The sequence below is a fragment of the Ips typographus genome, unplaced genomic scaffold (assembly GCF_016097725.1).
Source record: "Ips typographus isolate SLU unplaced genomic scaffold, UJ_Ityp_2.0 IpsContig76, whole genome shotgun sequence".
NCBI lineage: Eukaryota > Metazoa > Arthropoda > Insecta > Coleoptera > Curculionidae > Ips > Ips typographus.
In genome coordinates, this window is record NW_028098579.1 from 129,256 (window position 1) to 142,531 (window position 13,276).

Here is a 13,276-nt window from a genome sequence, read left to right on the forward strand (position 1 = left end):
TCCTAGGTCTTGAAGGTACCCTTGGGGCTTTGAACCTGACCATTCTTGGGGCAATCCAGGAGGACCCACCAGTGGCGCTACAGGGGCAAGGGCGTTCATGTAACGACACTCTTCAATTCAGTGGTTGATTGTACAAGTTCAAGCAGCCACGTATAGATGGCGCTGAACACTGAAAACCACTGACTTGTAAAGGAAAAATGGAAAGGGAATAGCATTGCCTTTCTAGGTACTATCCTCAATTCAGTGGTTGATTGTAAAAGTTCAATCAACCACGTATAGATGGCGCTGAACACTGAAAACCACTGAGTTGTAAAGGAAAAATGGAAAGGGCATAGCATTGCCTTTCTAGGTACTCTCATCAATTCAGTGGTTGATTGTACAAGTTCAATCAGCCACGTATAGATGGCGCTGAACACTGAAAATCACTGATTTGTATAGGAAAAATGGAAAGGGCAGAGCTTGCCTTTCTAGGTACTCTCTTCAATTCAGTAGTTGATTGTACAAGTTCAAGCAGCCACGTATAGATGGCGCTGAACACTGAAAATCACTGATATGTAAAGGAAAAAATGGAAAGGGCATAGCATTGCCTTTCTAGGTACTCTCTTCAATTCAGTGGTTGATTGTACAAGTTCAAGCAGCCACGTATAGATGGCGCTGAACACTGAAAATCACTGATATGTAAAGGAAAAAATGGAAAGGGCATAGCATTGCCTTTCTAGGTACTTTTTGGTGTGCTTGTGTACTTTACTTTTTTGACAAGGTAGACAAGTTCTTGCCCATTCAGCAATATCCTTGTTCATACTTGGCCAAACTAAGTGTTTTTGTATTAATTTACGTGTTGCCCGACCACTTGGATGTGATAAGTTGTGTGTGTTTTCAAAAACCTTTTTCCTGAGTGAAACGGGAACATAAGGACGGATCTCAGGAGTTGATGTATCGCAGAAGATGAGGTTTTCTGAATCATCAAGTTGCAAACGTTGCAACTTCAATGACGATCTTGAAGAATTCAAGATGTGAGGAAGCTCTGAATCAGTGGCTTGCTCCTGAGCAAGATCTTCTGTGGAGATGATCACCGGCATGTTGATTTCATCTACTCTGGAAAAAGCGTGTGCAATGGTTTGTGTGAAGTTATCCATAAACCGTCAGCCATAAAACCGTCTCGGTCAGAACAGGCGGGCGAAAGGCCTACTATGATATCAACAAGCCCGAATACATCTTTATTTATAAGGAAGCGAGTTGTTTACAATTTTTTTGAGGTTAATGCTTCCATCGGACATTTCTGGTTAATGGACATTCCTAAAAATGTCTCACACTCATAAATTGCAACAGGGTCTGCGATGTTGAAAAAAAAACTAAACGCAATTATCGTAATTCATCGCTTAGACCTTAGACCATCCTGGACAATTTTTAAGTTTGAGTGCCACAACTTGATAGTACTAAATCGATGTAAGGGATGTCCCTAGATAATTCTAAGGACATCTCATAGAATGCTTCACCGTCTGAGGGGTTGAAAAGAACTAAAAACGCATGCTAATTATTGACATCCGTCGTTTAGACTGTCCTGGACACTTTCTAAGTCCGAGTGCCACAACTTGACAGTGCTAAATCGATGTAAGGGATGTCCCTGGACAATTTTAAGGACATCTCATAGAATGCTTCACCGTCTGAGGGGTTGAAAAGAACTAAAAACGCATGCTAATTATCGACATCCGTCGTTTAGACTGTCCTGTCCAGTTTTATCATTAGAACAGACGTTACCAGCCAAGTTCTTCAAATGCTGCAAAAAGTGCGATGGTTTCTGATCCCCAAAAGTTGACCTTTGAGCAGCAGTCGAATTTTGACTTCGTTAGATTGTCCAAATGAAGCTAGAATTCTATTTTTAACGGCCTCGTACTTGTGAGTGTTAGGTGGATTTCGCAAAATGTCCGCTATGAAAGGAAGAACACTGGTATCTAGGTTAGCAATTAAAAAATGGTACTTAATTTCATCCTTAGTAATCTTTGCGATTGAGAACGAAGCCTCTATCTGAAGAAACCAGATATCTGGTTCGTCTCTCCAAAATGGCGGGATTTTGATGTTACTGGCGGCGAAGTCTCCGTTCATTTTTTTAATCCTGGGAGTAGACTTCCTGGTGTCTTCACAGTATGTCGCTCCTCAGTTGATCCTAATGCCTCCACAATCACGTCGGAGTCACCAATTTGTGGGTATTAATGTCCACAAATAAAAGGAGGCAGAAATGCAACAATACTTTTAATAAAATAAACGTATAAACGGAAACGAAGTGTAATTAGAGCTTTGCGGCTAATTGCTAAACGCTCAAGTCTCTAAGTGACAGTCAACAATAACAATTGCCAAACGGTTGGTGAATACGTCACTGAATTAAAGTCTGTGATGCCGTGGAACTACCGGTGGACAAGGTTGGCTCCAGGTGGTCAGGGAAAGGCATAGCGACCGCCACAAAACCACTGAGTTGTAAAGGAAAAACGGAAAGGGCATAGCATTGCCTTTCTAGGTACTCTCCTCAATTCAGTGGTTGATTGTACAAGTTCAATCAGCCACGTATAGATGACGCTGAACATTGAAAATCACTGATTTGTAAAGGAAAAATGGAAAGGGCAGAGCATTGCCTTTCTAGGTACTCTCTTCAATTCAGTGGTTGATTGTACAAGTTCAAGCAGCCACGTATAGATGGCGCTGAACATTGAAAATCACTGATTTGTAAAGGAAAAATGGAAAGGGCAGAGCATTGCCTTTCTAGGTACTCTTTTCAATTCAGTGGTTGATTGTACAGGGTGGGCAAATAAGCGAGGTAAGCGGCTGTACCTCCGAAACTAATGATCGTAGAGAGTTACGGTAAAAAAATTTATAGGTTAAGTAGGCAAGGGAAAATGCTGGAAATTATTTTCAAGTTTCCAAGATGGCTACCAGAGGGCGTTTGCGCCATCTTGAATTACATAAAGTTACGTTTCTTGTGATTTTCCCCAATGAATGTAACAAAAAAGTATTTGCGTTTTAATGTTAACTTAAAGTCGAACATTTTTTGAAAAAAACATTTTTCTCTATCTTTCGAAATAAAGTGGTGGGGGGTATTTGAATGTTGTTTTATATAAATGCCTGTAACTTCAAAACGTCTTTAATACATTTGGATAAATTTGGTATCATTGAAAAGAGCATTTCTTGGGCTTTTAGGTTTCTTCTGATAATGACAGTTGTGACCTAAACGGCCGCCGATAGAGGGCGTTATTTGATATTATAACCAAAATAATGGATTTTCTCAAAAAATTTAAATGCAATGATATGACTTTTTGTAGACTAGAAAATAGACAAATGACAAAAAAAGAAAAAAAAAAAATATATTAAGATGCGGTTTGCGCAGGCTTATTGGTTAGTCATTTGTCTATTTTCTAGTCTACAAAAAGTCATATCATTGCATTTAAATTTTTTGAGAAAATCCATTATTTTGGTTATAATATCAAATAACGCCCTCTATCGGCGGCCGTTTAGGTCACAACTGTCATTATCAGAAGAAACCTAAAAGCCCAAGAAATGCTCTTTTCAATGATACCAAATTTATCCAAATGTATTAAAGACGTTTCGAAGTTACAGGCATTTATTTAAAACAACATTCAAATACTCCCCACCACTTTATTTCGAAAGATAGAGAAAAATGTTTTTTTCAAAAAATGTTCGGCTTTAAGTTAACATTAAAACGCAAATACTTTTTTGTTACATTCATTGCTGAAAATCACAAGAAACGTAACTTTATGTAATTCAAGATGGCGCAAACGCCCTCTGGTAGCTATCTTGGAAACTTGAAAATAATTTCCAGCATTTTCCCTTGCCTACTTAACCTATAAATTTTTTTACCGTAACTCTCTACGATCATTAGTTTCGGAGGTACAGCCGCTTACCTCGCTTATTTGCCCACCCTGTACAAGTTCGAGCAGCCACGTATAGATGGCGCTCAACACTGCAAATCACTGAATTGTACAGGAAAAAATGGAAAGGGCATAGCATTGCCTTTCTAGGTACTCTCTTCAAACCAGTGGTTGATGTACAAGTTCGAGCAGCCACGTATAGATGACGCTGAATGCTGAAAATCACTGATATGCAAAGGAAAAAATGAAAAGGGCATAGCATTGCCTTTCTAGGTACTCTCTTCAAACCAGTGGTTGATGTACAAGTTCGAGCAGCCACGTATAGATGACGCTGAATGCTGAAAATCACTGATTTGTAAAGGAAAAATGGAAAAGGCATCCATAATGGAAAGCTCGCCTAGCAATATCCGACACGTGTGGTCGAAATGTGCCAATTTCGAGTCAAAAGCTATTATAGTTGAAATTTTACCGTTTGAGAATGACGTCATTTTTTTACATCTTTGTTGCTCGCATATCAATCATATGAATTGAACAATTTTAACAAAAAAAGCACGTTGTGGATTTTATCATCCAGTCTAATAGGAAACGTTGTCATGTACTGTCACTTTGATTTATACAGGGTGATTCCAAAGTTGGTGCTTTCCTTTCACCTGCGAATAGGGCTTCACAAAATAAGTTTTTTTTTCGTTTGACGCTTTTTCGAAATATGAACAATAACGAAGATACAGGGTGTCAAAGTTTTACTGAAAAAAAAAACAAAATAAAAAATAACTTAAATTTAATTTTAACTAACTACAGGTTATTCCTTATCAACAGACAGAAACAAAAACAAAAGATTTCAGCCGCCTTTGAACTAAGTTTTAATAATTTGACACTTTAAATTAAAACAGCATTTAATTTTAGGCACGCATTAAGACGGTTTTTATTTTTTTTACTGGGAAACAGTGCGTCGTAGCAAAAAATAATAATAGGGGTTTTATTTTTAGAAATCAACAAGGAATTCAATAATAAATTTGATGTTGAAAAAAAACCAGTAGTAAACCAGGTAATATTTTTTTTCGAAAATATTTTAAAAAAATTATACGAGCGCCACTGGTAAACGCAAGAAGTTTCTTGGAAAATTTGCTTTCCACGTAGCTACTGACACCTACAAAATTGTGTTTAATTACTTCAAGTGGTTTGGCCAAAATCATTAAATTTTTATTTTTTCAGTAAAACTTTGACACCCTGTATCTTCGTTATTGTTCATATTTCGAAAAAGCGTCAAACGAAAAAAAACTTTATTTTTTTAAGCCCTATTCGCAGGTGAAAGGAAAGCACCAACTTTGGAATCACCCTGTATAAATATGATAGCTATTTATGTACCAAGGGCGTTAGAGAGAACATAATGTCCTGAAGGCCGAAATAGCCAGAGGGCCTATGGCCCGAGGGACAGGTTTTGGCCTGATAAACATTATTCTCTCCCTAACACTTGAGGTGCATACAATGTTTTATGTTTCACCTAATTCAGCAATTATTTACTGTTTCTGGCATTGAAAAGTAAGGTATACCTTTACCGGTATGTTGTTTACTGTTTATTTTATCTATCTGAATGTTGTGACTCTGTCAGTCAGTGAAAATGGCAAAAGCTGAACAAAATTTTAGAAAATATAAAAGAAAATGCAGCAAAAGCTAACGAAAGTTTATTACCTATAAAGTCCAGAGCATTCTTGCAAAATTTTGTGAGTAACAAGGGAATCCTCCTCTAGTATGGTTGAAAGACTAGAGTTCATGTACTTGAATAATGAGATATAAATTTATATAATAATAATAATAATAATTTATATAATAAACGAGGCTTAGTGATTGCAGTAGACCCGGTGTTTACAAATCACAAGTAGAATGAACAATCTGAACTGTTGGTATTGTCTTACAAGTAGAAGCAACACTCACCTCGAAACAGGGCAATGTGATTGTTCGGCGATTGCAGTGGAACCGTTTTCTTGCATAAACTCGGTGCGAGTCACAAAAACTAAAGTTTTTGGGCACTTTAAATTAATTCTTGTCTGTAATTTTTGAAGTTTTGCAATATAAAGTATGATTTATACTAAACCATTGTTAAAAATATTAATCCTGTAACCTTTAAGTTAGAATTGAACCACAATATTGTAGGAAAATAGGGAATAAACGCAACTATTGACAACACAGATGAAAAATATTGTTTTGACATAATATAAAATTTAATTTCATTGGTAGGCACCGTAGCACGTGATGCACAGCACACTAGAATTCGAGGTAAACTGCGCATGCGCAATATCGATAATTGAATCACTCTCCAAATTCACAGCTTACTAGAGGCCACGTTTTTAATTATTCTTTGTATTACAAAACTTAAAAAATTGCAAAAAATATTTAATTAATAATAAAATCTATTAAGGGTGTTACGTGCTGGACAATATTACATGTCAGAAAAATTTTAAAGATACGACCATGTTAACGCTCATATGCGTCCGTAATATAAGTTTGGCAACCGCGGCAACGTGTGGAGTCGCATTCCCTGGCTTTGCCGCCGAAGTAGACTACCGTGGGGGGGGATTCGGCATCGCGAAGTCGTGGAAGAAGGTGAAAAAGGTGTTCATGGAACACGTTGTTGTTTTTGGGGTTTGATTAAACCGTTTGAAAATTGAATCGATGGTGTTTTAATTAGCACGTTGGAAAGTTAATGTGTAGAAATGTCAGTCTTCGCCCTAGAAGCTTTGACATAAAGTTTTGGTCCTGATCGAGCCGGATTAGTCAAGTTGGTTGCCGATTAATCCAGTCCAGTTCGTTTGCTGATTAGTCCAGTTGGTTGGGGATTAATCTAGCCTGGTTGTTTGGCTACACTACAGTCTACACCACATTGATCCAGTTGGTTTTGGGATCGTTCGAGGTTAGAAAACAAGGAAAACAAGCAGAAGGACGTTGGAGGTTGAAATAAAGCTAGAACGTGATAGAAAGAGTCGTGATCGTGAGTATATCGTATCCTTTTGCCCATTTATTATTCCTTTTCATATTTAATTTCATTGTGGCTTGTATTTTGTGCCGATCGTTTGGAAAACTGGTTCATACTTGCGCCTACTTACGGGCAAGTGTGAGTGCATTTTGTTTGATTGAAATAAAGAATATTTTGTTGGTTTGTTTCCCAATATGGCGTCTGATTCTTTCGAGGCGGAGTTAAAAGCAAATATTAAAAAGCGTGGAGTTTGCAAAGCAAAATTGACTCTGTTTGAAAAGTTTTTGAACACATTAGTTTCGTTAAATCCTGATGAAATCAGTGCTGTGAAGTTTTGTGAACTAGAGAACCGGGTTGATAAGTTGGCTGACGTTTTTTCGGAGTTTGATTCTCTGCAAAGCTTCATAGAACTGCATCATGAGATTTTTGATGAGCAAATTGTAGAAAGGGAAACGTTTGAAAACAGTTACTATAGTTTGATTGCCATTGCTAAAGATATTTTGAATACATATCATGCTAAAAGTAGTAGTGACGCTGGATCTTTGTTGAATGTTGTACAAAATGGCGACAACGTTAACATACATGGCAACTTAGGTTATTTTCGCTCTAGACCTAAGCTTCCTTCGATACGCATACCCAATTTTTCTGGCGAGTTCGATAAATGGTTGGAATTTTGAGACACGTACAAATCTTTAATTCATGATAACTCGGATATCTCAAACGTTGAAAAATTTCATTTTTTACGTGGTGCTTTGGAGGGATCTGCTAAGGCTGTGTTACAAAGTTTGGAGGTAAGTTCGTCGAACTATTCTATCGCTTGGGATTTATTATGTGAAAGATACGATAATAAGTCTATGTTGGTTACAAATTACTTGAAATCCTTGTTTGGTTTGCCCAAAATATCAAAAGAGTCGTCGATTGCCATTAGGGAACTTCTTAATGGAATAAATAAAAATTTGAGAGCTTTGGAAGCCCTTGACATTCCCGTTAAATCCTGGGATGTTTTAGTAATTCATGTTATGTGTGAAAAGTTGGATTTAATAACAGTCCGTGAGTGGGAAGAAACTAAATCGAAAAATGTGTTGCCTACTTTAGATCAGTTTAGATTTTTTCTCAAGTCTAGATGTGAACTCCTAGAAACCTTGGAGATGGCCAATGCTGATCTCAAATCTGGTGGTAGAGCTGGCCACGGTGAAAAAAGAATCACAAAATCGTTTGTTGTTGGAAATGGGTCTTGTCCTGTTTGTGGAAAATCTCACTTAATAAATACTTGTGGTCAGTTTTTGAGGTTGTCAACCTACAGGCGATTTGATCGAGTAAAGGAGCTAAAACTTTGCTTAAATTGCCTGAAAGGGAACCATGTCAGCAGAGATTGTACATCTAGCAGCTGCAGGAAATGCTCATTACGTCATCACACTTTGCTGCATCATGAAAACAACCACCCTGCAATTGATGGTGTCAGACGTCCCTCTGATGGAAATACTAGGGATTTGAGTGTTTCAAAATCCAACTCGCTCATTGCTTCAGTACCTGACGCTGATGCCAGTTCGGGCTTGGAAAATTCGAGTTTAGTCATGTCTTCTTGTGATGTTATGCAAAACGATGCACTATTGTCTACAGCAATAGTCAATATAGTTGGTTTGAACGGTCAAGGTCGTCACTACCGTGTCTTATTGGACGGAGGTTCTCAATCATGTTTTGTGACTGAACGAGTGTGCAAAGAATTAAACATTCCCTTGCAAAATATTGACATTTCCGTCGTTGGAATAAACCAAGTAGTTTCAAATATAAATCGAAAATGTTACTTGACTGTTGAGTCGTTGTTTCAATCTTACAGGAAAACCGTATCGTGTTTGGTAGTTCCGCAAATTGTTGGTAACATTCCTTGTAAATATTTAGATGTTTCGAAGTTGGATATTCCTAAGCATTTGGTTTTAGCTGACCCAACGTATGCAAAACCCGGTGCTATTGACCTTCTTTTAGGAGTAACTGTGTTTTACGAGTTGTTGTGTATTGGACAGGTAAATTTGGGTGCAGGCAAACCAATAATGCAAAAAACACGGTTTGGATGGATTGTGTCTGGTCCATTAAATTCTAGTTTCTCACAGAATGTTACACATTGTAATTTGAATGTTGATTTACAGTTGCATGAACAGATTGAAAGGTTTTGGTTTATAGAGGAGCCTCCTTGTGCTCTAAAACCATTTTTGTCCAGTGATGAAAAAACTTGTGAGTCTATTTTTGTTAGGAATTTAAAACGGAACCAATTTGGAAAGTTTATTGTTCCCATTCCTTTTAAGAACCCTCCTGCTACTTTGGGCAGTTCGGAAGCGTCTGCGAGGAAACAGTTTTTGTCATTGGAGCGTAGACTCCAGAAAAATCCTAAGATGTTGAAGTTGTACATAGATTTCATGGTAGAATATGAAGCTCTTGGTCATATGTCTCAGGTTGTTAGTGATGACATGGACAAAGTTTCATATTTCCTGCCGCACCATGGAGTCCTAAATGAAAATAGTTCAACCACTCGGTTGCGAGTCGTGTTCAATGGATCAGCCCCATCTGACAATGGAAAGTCGCTGAATGATATTCAGTATAAAGGCCCTAATATCCAGGATGATTTGATATCCATATTGCTAAGGTTTAGGTTCTTCAATGTAGTAGTCTGTGCGGATGTTGAGAAAATGTACAGGATGGTACTAGTTCGTGAAGAAGATCGACCACTTCAGAAAATATTCTGGCGTTCAAACCCAAAGGATGATTTGAAGGTGTACCAGCTCAACACGGTCACCTATGGAACCAAATCCGCGTCTTACTTGGCTATTCGTTGCTTAAAACAGCTTGGGTTAGAATGTGAAGAATCAGCTCCTGAGGTTTCAAATATTATTCTTCATAATTTTTTCGTAGATGATATGTTATTTGGTGTTAATACTATCGAAGAGGCTGTTACTTTGAGTAAGCAAGTTTACAGCACTTTGAAGGAAGGTGGTTTCAATTTGAGAAAGTGGATTTCTAATTCTCCAGAGGTATTGTCTCAAATTGGGGATTCTTCAAGTCGGCCTGGAAATATATTTCATTTTGGTGAAAAGTCTGAAAATAAAACTCTCGGTTTGTACTGGGACTTTTGTAGAGATACTCTTATGTATCACATATCTTTGAATGTTGTTGAAAAATACACTAAACGTATAGTGCTTTCGTCGATAGCCAAAATTTTTGATCCTCTTGGACTTTTAGCTCCTTGCATAATATTTGCAAAAATAATTTTGCAAAGGTTGTGGAGTGAACGCATCGGTTGGGATGAATCTTTGCCTGCCGATCTTCATACTTCTTGGCACAAATTTAGAATGCAGTTAAACTGTTTAAATGACCTTCGTGTAAATCGTCAAATTGTTTGTGAAAATTATGTTTCAGTGGAGTTGCACGGATTCTGTGATAGCTCTATTAATGCTTATGGTGCATGTCTATATCTTAGAAGCATGGATTCGTCTGGTAAAATCTCGATTTCACTTGTTTATGCAAAAACTCGAGTAGCCCCTTTGAAGGTTGTCACTTTGCCCAGATTAGAACTGTGTGGAGCGCTTGTTTTGGCTAAGTTAGTTCATTGTTTTCATAGTTCCATCAGCTTGACAGTTGAAAAAACCTTCTTATGGACTGACTCTACTGTAGTTTTAGGTTGGCTTGGAAAACAGTCTAGAGATTTAGGGACTTTTGTCGGCAATCGTGTTGCTCAAATCCAAACTCTCACTTCAATAAGTGATTGGCGGCATGTTGGTACAAAGGATAATCCTGCGGATGTTCTTTCACGAGGATGTTATCCTAAAGATTTGGCTGGACATTTCTTATGGTGGAAGGGCCCAGAGTGGCTAACTCTCGACCAGTCAAAATGGCCACAATCTAATTTCATTTTAAATGATACCTCGGTTGATGAGCAGTCAAATTCAACACTTTTGGTGGGTAGTTGTCAAGTAGTTCCTGAATTTTTTCCTTTCTCTAGATTCTCGAATTTAACGCGTCTTAAAAGATGCTTTGCTTATGTTGTTCGTTTTTACAGAAATTGTAGAGTTTGTCGCACAGATCGAACATTTGGTTCACTCTCTGTTGAAGAATTGGCACACTCTTTCAACGAGTTGCTAAAGATTTCTCAAAAGGAATCATTTCCTGAAGAGATCAAATTATTGAGGACATCAAAGTCCTGTTTAAAAGGTTCTTTGAGTTCACTGAACCCTTTTATTGATGAGCTAGGTGTTGTTAGAGTGGGAGGTAGACTCCAACTCTCAAATTTGGACTATACTAAGAAGCATCCTGCGGTTTTGTCATGTAAGCATTGGTTTACTAGGCTAATATTTGTGCATGAACACAAGCGATTGTTACATGCTGGACCTCAACAGCTGTTAGCTTCTCTTCGAGAAAATTATTGGCCTTTAGGTGGTAGGAATTTAGCTAGACAAGTGACGCGCAGGTGTGTTATTTGCTTTCGCGCCAAACCAGTATCGGTTGAACCCCAAATGGGTAACTTGCCTACTGAACGAATAAATCCTTCTCCTCCATTTCATGTTACTGGAGTGGATTACGCCGGTCCTTTCAATATAAAATCGAAATCAGGTCGCGGAGCGAAAATAACAAAGTGCTATTTATGTTTATTCGTTTGTTTTTCAACTCGCGCCACACATTTAGAACCCGTATCAGAATTAACTTCTGAGGCTTTTATCGCTACGTTTCGTCGTTTTGTGGCAAGAAGAGGTAGGCCTTCTGCAATTTGGTCAGATAACGGACTGAATTTTGTTGGCGCCCACTCAGAATTAAAAGATCTAGCCACATTCTTGCAAGACCAAGAGTTAGAGGTGTTTGAAAATGAGGGCGTAAAATGGAAGTTCATTCCCCCAAAATCTCCTAACTTCGGTGGTTTGTGGGAGTCTGGGGTTAAAGCATGTAAATTTCATTTAAAAAGGGTCATGGGAAATGCCTCACTGACATTTGAGCAGTTTTCCACTCTGTTGGCTCAAGTGGAAGCTACCTTGAATTCGCGTCCCTTACTTCCTCTCTCTCCTGATCCTAATGATTTCGATACTCTCACACCGGCTCACTTCTTAATTGGAAGACGTCTTACCGCACTTCCGGACATGGATCTACGTGATATTTCATGCAATCGATTATCCAAATATCAACACTTGCAACAGATCCATCAGCATTTTTGGTCCAGGTGGTCTAAGGAGTATCTCAACCTCCTCCAACAAAGGCATAAATGGAAGTATCCTCAGCGAGGTCCTCAACTCGGTGACTTGGTGCTGATTCGAGAAGACAACGCTCCTCCTCTTCACTGGAAAACTGGGCGTGTTAGTGTTCTGTATCCCGGTCCAGACAATCAGTGTCGGGTTGCTAGTGTGCGCACTCCCACAGGGGAGTTAAAGCGTCCTATTTCAAAATTATGTGTTCTCCCAGTGAACGAAGATATTTTTTCGTGCACGTAAGGTATCGGGTACTTGTAAAAGTGGACAACTGAATTCGGATGAATTCACCGTGCCTGTTGTGTATTAGTAAGTTAGTTTAAGTAGACACTGCTTGTTAACTAAAATTTTATTAAGTTGTAAATATGTATGTTAGGTTAGGACTAGCCCTTAAAACCTTTTTTATTGAAAGCTTGAACCCTTTCAAGGTGGGGGGCATGTTAACGCTCATATGCGTCCGTAATATAAGTTTGGCAACCGCGGCAACGTGTGGAGTCGCATTCCCTGGCTTTGCCGCCGAAGTAGACTACCGTGGGGGGGGATTCGGCATCGCGAAGTCGTGGAAGAAGGTGAAAAAGGTGTTCATGGAACACGTTGTTGTTTTTGGGGTTTGATTAAACCGTTTGAAAATTGAATCGATGGTGTTTTAATTAGCACGTTGGAAAGTTAATGTGTAGAAATGTCAGTCTTCGCCCTAGAAGCTTTGACAGACCACATAGCCGCGGCTCATGCGCACTCCAAAATTTTGAGCAATATTTATTATCCGCCACCTCTTTCGAACAAAAGTAAGTTATAGTTATTTATGTATTAAGCGCAAAAATGATTGATTGCTGCGCGACAGAAAGTGGAGCGCAGCAATCATTCGAGAGCATAAAAGTCACATTGTGCGCGTAATACATACAACATTTTTTCTACAAACATTCTACTAAATATCTAATACAACTAAACTTACTGCGTAGGTACTCAAAAACAGGGTCAAAACTATACACTGACATCAAACTGGTGACACTGACATTTCCAATAATGGCATGCATTGTGGCCGTTGCTCTGGACAGCAAGCGAAACAATTTTTATCGCTCGCTACCCTTGGCAACGCGCGATAAAGTAAACTCCTCAGTAAAGGCTAACTTTTCGTTGAGATATGGGAGCGAAAAATTCATCATTATTGAATGTTTGTAGAAAAAGTATACGCGTATTTTTAAAGT

The 13,276-nt window shown here is 38.4% G+C and overlaps 1 protein-coding gene across 1 annotated transcript; it reads left to right on the forward strand.

Annotated features, from left to right (window-relative positions):
* Positions 1-7,703: 7,703 nt before the first annotated feature.
* LOC145739900 (uncharacterized) lies at positions 7,704-12,314 on the forward strand. Its single transcript, XM_081995243.1, has 3 exons — positions 7,704-8,870; positions 8,994-9,872; positions 11,208-12,314. The coding sequence occupies exons 1-3, from the start codon at positions 7,704-7,706 to the stop codon at positions 12,312-12,314; spliced, it is 3,153 nt and encodes a 1,050-aa protein (XP_081851369.1).
* Positions 12,315-13,276: the final 962 nt, after the last annotated feature.

Coding starts and splice junctions, on each gene's coding strand:
- LOC145739900 (XM_081995243.1), top strand. CDS start 7,704: ATGTTGGTTACAAATTACTTGAAATCCTTGTTTGGTTTGCCCAAAATA. Junction 8,871..8,993: donor AGTTGTTGTGTATTGGACAG/GTAAATTTGGGT, acceptor GTTGATTTACAG/TTGCATGAACAGATTGAAAG. Junction 9,873..11,207: donor GGATTTCTAATTCTCCAGAG/GTATTGTCTCAA, acceptor CATGAACACAAG/CGATTGTTACATGCTGGACC.